The sequence below is a fragment of the Rhinopithecus bieti genome, unplaced genomic scaffold, assembly GCF_001698545.2.
Source record: "Rhinopithecus bieti isolate Rb0 unplaced genomic scaffold, ASM169854v2 scaffold_5132, whole genome shotgun sequence".
Taxonomy (NCBI): Eukaryota; Metazoa; Chordata; class Mammalia; order Primates; family Cercopithecidae; genus Rhinopithecus; species Rhinopithecus bieti.
The window spans coordinates 1,205,973-1,214,580 of NW_016804791.1; the positions used below are offsets into that span (position 1 = coordinate 1,205,973).

An 8,608-nucleotide genomic window follows, 5' to 3' on the forward strand; every position below is an offset into this window, starting at 1 on the left:
CCCCCGCAGCGGGGCCCACCCCGCGGGACAAAGCAGCGGCGCCGCGCCCGCTCCCTCCGCCGCGGCCCCGCCCCTCAGCGCGCGCCCCGGGCTCGTGCACGTGAGCACGCGCGCCGGAGAAGACGGTTGGAAATGGCGGTTGGGGCGGAGGAGGGGGCTGGGGCGGGAAGCGGAGCTGTCTGGCTCGGTTCCGCCCCCGCCCCGCCAGGAATCCGGGAGCCGGTTTGTTTCCCGAACCCTTCTCCTTCCGTGCTCCCGACCTTGCAGGCTGTGTGCCGGGCTGGGAAGAAAGTGTGACCCGTTCGATGGAACAAAGGACATGACAGCCCAGGCACCAGCCCGTCCCGGTGCGGCCACTGCGGAGTATTAGGAATGTTCCCTAAAATGGCGGCCGGCGCGTGGGGACAGGGCGGGAGGCGGCGGCGCAAGGGGGCGGGGCGGGGCGCGGCTGGCCAGGCTTCTGCTCCGGCGACCCCGGCGGTGAGGGCGGGTGGAGCCGCGGAGTCGTCCTCATGGCCGCCGCGCCTGAGCCCAGTGAGCCCAAGGAGAGGAAGGTAACCCGGGGGTCGGCGGGGCGCGCGCCGCTGGGGGGCGGTAGGGACGGTCTCCGCGGAGCTCCGAGGCCCGGAGCACGTGCCACTGGCTTCTCTGCCACCCATGGGCTTGAAACTTAACTGTTCCTAGTCCTTATCCCCGGCCCGTAACATTTTAATCTAAGTTGCCGGGACAAAATTGACCAACTAGGGGGAGGAGGGGACCAGTAGTACTAATGAGTTACTACAGGTCATTATGAAATAAACTAACAATACTGAATCTTTTGGCGAGAAAATTTTGCCGCTAAGGGCACTGCACTGTAATTTGCTAGTAAAGGCTAATAGTAGAGATTAAAGCTCCCTGAGGACAGGTGCCTTGTCTTTAACACGTTGTATTCATCACTTTTAACACAGGAGTAAGTAATTGATGAGGGATGACTTGATTGTACTACGATAAGATGGTTAAGATTTCTTCCCCATCACCAGTAGCCTCCCCAGCTGGTGTCCCTGTACTGTCTCCTGAATCCACCTTCCACTATTATCCGCTGGCCCCTACCAGTCTGTAAACTGGACAGTTTTCATCCCTCTGCCTAACATCCGGTCGTAGCAGCCCATCCCATCTCTTTAAGGATAAAACCCAAATTCTTGGTATAGTAAAGCTAAACCAAGCGCTCTCCCTGGGCTCCTGTGTTTCACCAAAGCCGACTTAGGTACTTTCCCCATCTTCTCAGGCATCCTGTACGTCGTTACACTTATCATATTGGAAGGCAATAAATGATCTTGCGTGGGCTCCTTATTAAGAGCAGGGAACCCAATTTATGTTCTCAGGGCAGAACAGGTATTCAGAAAAGGATAATGCAAGAGGAAAAAAGTATAAACTATGGAGATCGTAACATTGGCTAATCATGAGCAAGTATTTATAGAAGACCCCACTGTGTGCTAAACGGCTCCTAATATATACTTTTAAGATACTCTCTCAGCTTGGAAATTTTGCTCACTTCTTGCTCTTGCTTGCTTCTCTGGTGGGCTTCCATCTAAATTTGGCCAAGACATCAGATCATATGGTTAATATTAACACATATTGTATAAATTGTTTTCATACTTAATAGCCAACAGGTTTTGTCAGTTTACGTACTACTACTGGTGCCTTATCTATTTTTACTCTCCCATACACTGCCCATTAGGAATAAGCTTAGTGGTTTTTTTTTTTTTTTTTTAAAGATCCTTGCATACACACAGTAAATCCTAGATTCAGTTTTGTGATAAACACTGGAATCCTGAATGGGACTTTTGGTAGGAGACAACTGCTTTTTTTTAAAGGTCATAAAGGTGGTTTAATCCATTGGAAATTTAAAAAAAAAAAAAACTTAAAGGAGGATCAACATTGACCTATTTAATTGGCCCATCAGTAAGTAGCAAAACAATATTGTAGTTGTTGAAATGAAGATAGTTATAAGCCTCAAACTGAGCATGGTCAGAGGTGGGAGGCCAAAAACCAAAAAATCGCTCATGAAACAGTAGTACCTATCAGAGCCCATCAAAAAGCTAATTAAATTAATAGAAGCTATGACGAATTAACAGCCCAAGGTACTGTCAGAAAAGCAGCCTGTGGTATTTTTTTAAAAAGTATTTGTCAGTGATCATTACAGCACAACCCAGGGAGAAGGATTATTTTAAGAATTAGCAAACCTAAAGTAAAAATGGGAGTTACCAAGCTGGCATACCTTGATAGAACTAGCCCCTAAAATCTGTTCTCTGCCACATTCTTGTCCTTCAAGAAACTTTAAAATGTGAAATTTGGTACATGTAAATTCACATTCAGGTAAATTCTTAATTCATCCATTCAAAATATATTTACAGAGTACCTACTGAGTATTAGGCACTAAACTAGGTACTAGACTGATCAAGACAGGAAAAATCCCTTTAAGGAGCTGACATTCTACTCGGGGAATCAATAAGCAAGCCTTCTACCGAGCCAGTGATGCAGAGATCAGGAGAAAGGCAGCATGTGTTCGGTAATAACCGTCTCGGCTTGTGAAAGGAATGGCAAGGCCACTGTGCCTGGACTAGTGGCCGAGAGTGGGATATGAAAGAGCACGGGATCATGCTGGGCCTTTGGAGCAATGTAAGGATTCTGAGCATAATGGAAGGCTGCAGAGGATTTATTATAGTCATCTGATACACATTTTTGTGAGTAGAATCAAGATCTGAAAAGGTACTGTTGATAGATGGTAATTCGATAGGACAGGTTGAGCTTCCCACTTCAAAAAAAAACCCAAACATTTTCTTTTGCTGTCTTATCAGTTTCAGATTTGGGATGCTCAACCTGTATTAGCAATGAAGTTGGTGGGCAGTGGCTTGGCTGAGGATGTATTTAGAATGTAGATCCTTCCAGACTTGTTAATATATTCAACATGGATTCGATGAAGGAATCAAGGATGACTCTTAGGTTTTGAGTCTGAAAATTTGGTTGAGTAGTGTGCCATTAAGAAGCAGGTTTGGAGGTGAAAATATATTTTGCAAATACTAGGTTCAAGGTGCTTTTTATACATAAAAGTGTCCTTCAGCAGATGAATGAGGCCGAAGCTTGGGAGAGATGAGGGTTTGATTGAGAAATCTGGAGTCATATAATGGCATTTAATTGAAAGCCTTGAGAAACCTAGGAAGAGACTGGATATCAAAGGAGGTAAGAGTGGCACTTCAACATCAGAGGGAACAGCAGCAACAGAGATGTCAATGAAATTGAAAACCAGGAGACGTATTTGAAACCAAGTAAAAGTAAAAGTTTCAAAAACAAATGATAATTTGTGCCACATATGCTGAGATGCAGACTAAGACAGACTGCAGTGGATGTCTTTTAGAGCTCTTGAGTGGTGTCAAGTTCAGTGAATAGATGCCTCACTCAAGTGAGTTAAAGGGAGAATGGGAGGTTTTAAGTAGAAAAGCACACCTAAACTCAGGAAGTTTTGCCCGGAAAGGATGGTAATTTAGGAGGCTGATGAGGGAAGAGGGGTGTACAGAGGATTTTTGTTTTTGTTTTTTTTTCAGATGAAGTCTTGCTGTGTTGCCCAGGCTGGAGTGCAGTGGTGCCATCTTGGCTCACTGCAACCTCCGCCTCCTGGGCTCACGCGATTCTGCCTCAGCCTCCCAAATAGCTGGGATTACAGGCATGTGCCACCATGCCTGGCTAATTTTTGTACTTTTAGTAGAGACAGGGTTTTGCCATGTTGGCCAGGCTGGTCTCAAACTTCCGACCTCAGGTGATTTACCCACTTTGGTCTCCCAAAGTGCTGGGATTACAAGCGTGAGTCACTGTGCCTGATCAAAAGGGTTGATAGTAAATTATTGCAAGTAAAAAAACTAACGGTGCAAATGAAAGGGGTAGCTACAGAAGCCAAGCCCTAGAGTACGCGAGAGGGAAATCAAGTGCCCAAGTGGGAAGACTAGTGTTAGACAGTCTTCCTTTGCAATTCATCCTTTGCAACCAGAGGAAAGACAAATACGGGCACTGAAGCAGATTTAGTGGTGGAACATCAACTGGCTCTAATTTGATCAGATCTGTTTCTATACTTTATTGACATTCTGGCTTGGAAACTCTTGAGCTTTCCTTAGATCCATCAGGGTGAGCTGGTAAAGCTGCTTTTGTAAATTTAAGCTTTAAAAATGTCTAACATTTCCTTAATTTATTTTTAAGGGTTCCCATTTGTTAGTGGCAAAGAGTTAAATCTTAAGTTTGCAGGCTACTTAAGGAATAGAAATGTTTAAGGTATGTATATTATGAACGGAATATTTCCATATATAAATAGAATACTTCAAAGGGAGTTATGCCCGGGATCCTTTATTCATCTGCACTTCTGAGCATTTTACAGTTCAGCGTACTTGACTGTAAAGGTATACAGGCTCAAGTCGTTGCATATTCTTCCCATTTTGATAGAAATTGCAGGGATTTATGTACTGAATGGTATTACTTCTTAGACATGTGACAACTGGAAAGCTGCCCACGGAACCCTTCAGCCTTGGTTATTTCTTAATGATGTGGTTTGGCACAATGGAAATGTCATAGGCTTTGGGGTGAAACTGACTTCTACCTCCACTCCTGCCAACTCTTATTAGCCTCTTAAGTCCCCGAGCCTGTTTCAGAGGTAATCTCACAGAGAGGCTGGAGAATTACAAAACATGTAGAGAGCCTGGCACTATTACTCATCCACCCCCACAACCAGCAGCTCTTAATTATGAGATCAACCACCATTATTTTAGACCAGAGAGTTGTGTTGGGGATTGGGTTTGTTTCAGAAGGCACTATTTTAAATAGGATGTGTAGCTTCTATTTAGATATTTGCCTTTAAAGCCAGCTGAGCTATTTTCCTATAGTTTGCAAATTTACTTTTGTTAAAAAAAATTAAAATTTCCTAAAGCAGTGTTTCCCCAGTCTGATAGTCATCAGAAAAAACCACCTGGAGTTTTCTAAACAGATTCCAATGGATCTAAATCAGAATCTGAGAGTGGGACTAGAAAATACTTAGTTCTACCCTGTGGTAGAAGCTGGTCTCACACTCACATCTTTGCACCTAAGACTAGAGATAAAACTGGTACTAACCCTCTGGCCCCAGCATCCCATCCTTGGGGAAATAGGGTAGTTTAGGGGTAGTCCTGGACTGGAGCGGTAAGTCCAGCATTCCCCATTTGCATAACACTACCTGCATGATCATATATCATATATCCCCTGAGCTTTCATGCTGATAGGAGGAAAGTCTTTTTGCTAAATGAAATCCCCCAACCTCTTGGTAATGTGAAGAACTGTACTGCAAAGCTTTGAAACAATCCTGTGTTAGGCATGCAGTTGGGAGCAGGGGGCCAGACAGGGAGAGGGAAAAAATGGAATAGAATGATCCAAGAGTAAATAATTTTTGCTTTATTATGAACCAAATCACATTTTGTCTCTTCCAACAGATGCTTGAGCCAAAGAAGCAAACATAGGCAGAAATACAATTGAGAACATGTATCTTCATGTTTCAGCCTCTAATCTGACTTGCGTTTTACTGTCCTTGCCCCATTTCTTCTAACCTCCTTTGCCTTACAATATATTACCTTCTAGGTATCACCTCATCCTACAGAATCCTCTTCTAGTTTTAATGTCCTGCCCCAAATACTAACCCGTTGAAGATAACTATAAAACCTTTAAATGGACAGTGGTTCCTTTTAAAAGCAGCCTTACTGAAAATCTGGTACACACTGAATCAAGTTTTAGAAAACAGTTACAATGACTTTTCTAAACTTTTGTGTTGACAGAAATGCCAGTTCAACAGTGTGACTGTTCTTTCAAATGTCTGTCTTGCCGCCCTAGAGTGACAGACATCCAGTTAAACATATTGGGAAAAAGAAATACATAAATCCAATGAAGACTGTAGAAAAAGAAGTCATTTTAGCACTTGAAGGAACTTCAGTCATCTAACCCAACCCGTTCATGTTATAGATTGAGACCATGGAGATAAAAGTAGCCTATAGAATACAAGTTAGCGGCAGATCTGAGATAAAAATCCCGGTCTTTGGATCCGCGGGTTTTTCACCACACCTAGCTATCGTTACCATGTATTATGAACAAAGAATCAAATATAATCAAGTGCAGCCTCACGTCACAGGCAAGAAAAGAGACTAGAGTTTAATATATTGTCCATGTTTATCTTAACATGAAACATTTACTCTTACAACCACAGTTGATGTTAACCTAGCTAATAAAATATGAAAGGTTTTTAAATGGCACTACATAAGCAAACATGACTCAAATTACTTTTTCCATTTCTGCTTCCCAAATTATTGGAATTATTGAAGCAAACTATGCTGCTTTCAATTTCAGTGATAGGCATAAAAGTTACCCTATTGCTTAAGGGTGTTCTGGTCCAATTTTTAAGGCTTTCAGATTTAAAGATTCAGACTGCATACCAAAGCTGGACAAAGACAATACAAGCTGATTTAGGTTGTCAGATGGCACATATTCTAGTTTAAACCCTTAACTACAACAAAATAAATCGTGTTATCATTTTTGCCAAACCACCCCAAAATGAAATACTTTCTTACTCAATCTAGGTTCTTTTTTTCATTCTAGGCCTTTAAGCTCCTAGGATTTTTAGATGTTGAAAATACTCCCTGCGCCCGGGATTCAATATTGTATGGTTCATTAGGATCTGTTGTGGCTGGCTTTGGACATTTTTTGTTCACTAGTGAGTATCTGTGTTTATTTCTCTATGTACTAAAAAAAGCATTTCTCTATGTGATGAAAGATTTTTTTTCTAGATGGAGTAATGTATATAACAGGCAATTATATTCTAATTGACTGTCATGCTTATTTTTGACAGGTAGAATTAAAAGATCATGTGATGTTGGAGTAGGAGGGTTTATCTTGGTGACTCTGGGATGCTGGTATGTTTGCTAAGTATTCATAATAGGTTATCTAGTTCAAAAAGCACGTTTTTTTCAGAGCAATCTCCCACTGTGAGATACTCACCCTCAATGAAGAACCTTGACTTTTAAGGGCATCTTCGTGGAAATCTGTCTTAGAATGCTTGAACACTTAAATGCGCATTAGATATTCCATTACAAAGCAAGCTGTGGTTTTTACCCTTCACTTAGGAAAGCCTCAGCCATTTCCCTTACCCTAATACTTATTTCATCCCTGCTTATTCATATCTGAAAATGCTACTGTAAGAATGTGTTTATAACCACTGATGAGTGAAAATATGGATGAGCCTCAAATATTTGCCAGACCTAAGAGTACGATATGTGCATACTATATGGTTCCATTCATACATGAATTTCTGCAGTGAACTATTTAAGGTGATAGAAATAATTTTATATAGACATAGCATTATTATCCTGTTAATAACGAGCAAATACTAGTTTCTTCTAATAACCAATGCTATCAGAAGACTTAAAAGTCATGGATTTTATCACTTTACAAATTGTTATGTAGACATCCTTTTCTTTCCTAATAAAAAAGAATGTGTTGATAGTATTCTGACACCAAAACTGCCCAAAAATAGCACTATAAATTAGAACATTCATATTTTTCAGTCTCAGGGTAGTCATCTGTAAGTATTTAAGTTCTGTGTGATTTATAGAGAATTTCATAAATTAATTTCTGTAGGACTTTATATTAACAATTTATTCATATTCTTTTCTTCCAAGGTTTCATTGTAGGTATAATTATGCAAAGCAAAGAATCCGGGAAAGAATTGCCAGAGAAGAAATTAAAAAGAAGATATTATATGAAGGTACCCACCTCGATCCTGAAAGAAAACACAACGGCAACAGCAGCAATTGAACAATCTTGAGCACAGAAAAGTCGATGTGAACGAAGTTAATTAAGATCAGCCACACAAAACGTTTCATGTGCAATAAGCTCTCAATCAAGTAAATAAAGTTTAAGTTGTAGTCATTTTTTCCCCCGCTTGTATGGAATGAAAACTTGCCAGTTGATTCTGGCCCTATGTCTGCTGCCAGGAGAGCATTCTTACATGTTACATGTAGTGAACGTGTCATACTTCAAATGTGTCTGCTGCCAGGAGAGCATTCTTACATGTTACATGTAGTGAACGTGTCATACTTCAAATGTGAACAGAATTTATTGGCAGTGTGGCAAAGAATGATAAAACCTAGTGTTTAATGTACTTGGAAAGAGTTTCCTTGTAGTAGTAAGTATAGAGTTTAATGATAAGTAAACTTCCCTTAACAAAAACCTCAACCTTATCGCTAGCCCATTAAAAAGCAGCAACTACTTACTGACTTCTTATAAGATTTAAAACGAAGGGATTTTATCACTTTGCAAATTATTTTTTAAATGCATTCATCATTTGACCGTATTCTCACATTTTAAGAAATGTGAGTCATCTTCCAAAAGAGTTGTTTTAACTGCCCTAAACATTTTGGGAAAGTATGCAGGGTTTAAATTTTTAAGTATAATTAGTTTTGAATTTAAATATGCACATGGAGCTTGTTTGGCAGACTGATGCAATAGAAAAATAATTGCAGTATTACTATTAATGTAAACAATCCATTTGAAAGTCAATGAGCTGCTCCCA

At 40.9% G+C, this 8,608-nt stretch overlaps 1 protein-coding gene across 3 annotated transcripts in view; it reads left to right on the forward strand.

Annotated features, from left to right (window-relative positions):
* The window catches only part of COX20 (cytochrome c oxidase assembly factor COX20), an 8,698-nt gene extending 723 nt beyond the window's left edge, over positions 1-7,975 (forward strand). Inside the window, exons 1-4 of one of the 3 annotated variants that reach the window (XM_017870408.1) lie at positions 111-554; positions 6,637-6,751; positions 6,887-6,950; positions 7,716-7,975. In XM_017870408.1, the coding sequence (XP_017725897.1) occupies positions 513-554; positions 6,637-6,751; positions 6,887-6,950; positions 7,716-7,851 (357 nt within the window). In that variant the 5' untranslated portion in view covers positions 111-512 and the 3' untranslated portion in view covers positions 7,852-7,975. Of the gene's footprint in view, positions 1-110; positions 555-3,730; positions 4,300-6,636; positions 6,752-6,886; positions 6,951-7,715 lie in introns of those variants that run through there. The other 2 variants (XM_017870409.1, XM_017870407.1) reach the window with 2 other exon arrangements.
* Positions 7,976-8,608: the final 633 nt, after the last annotated feature.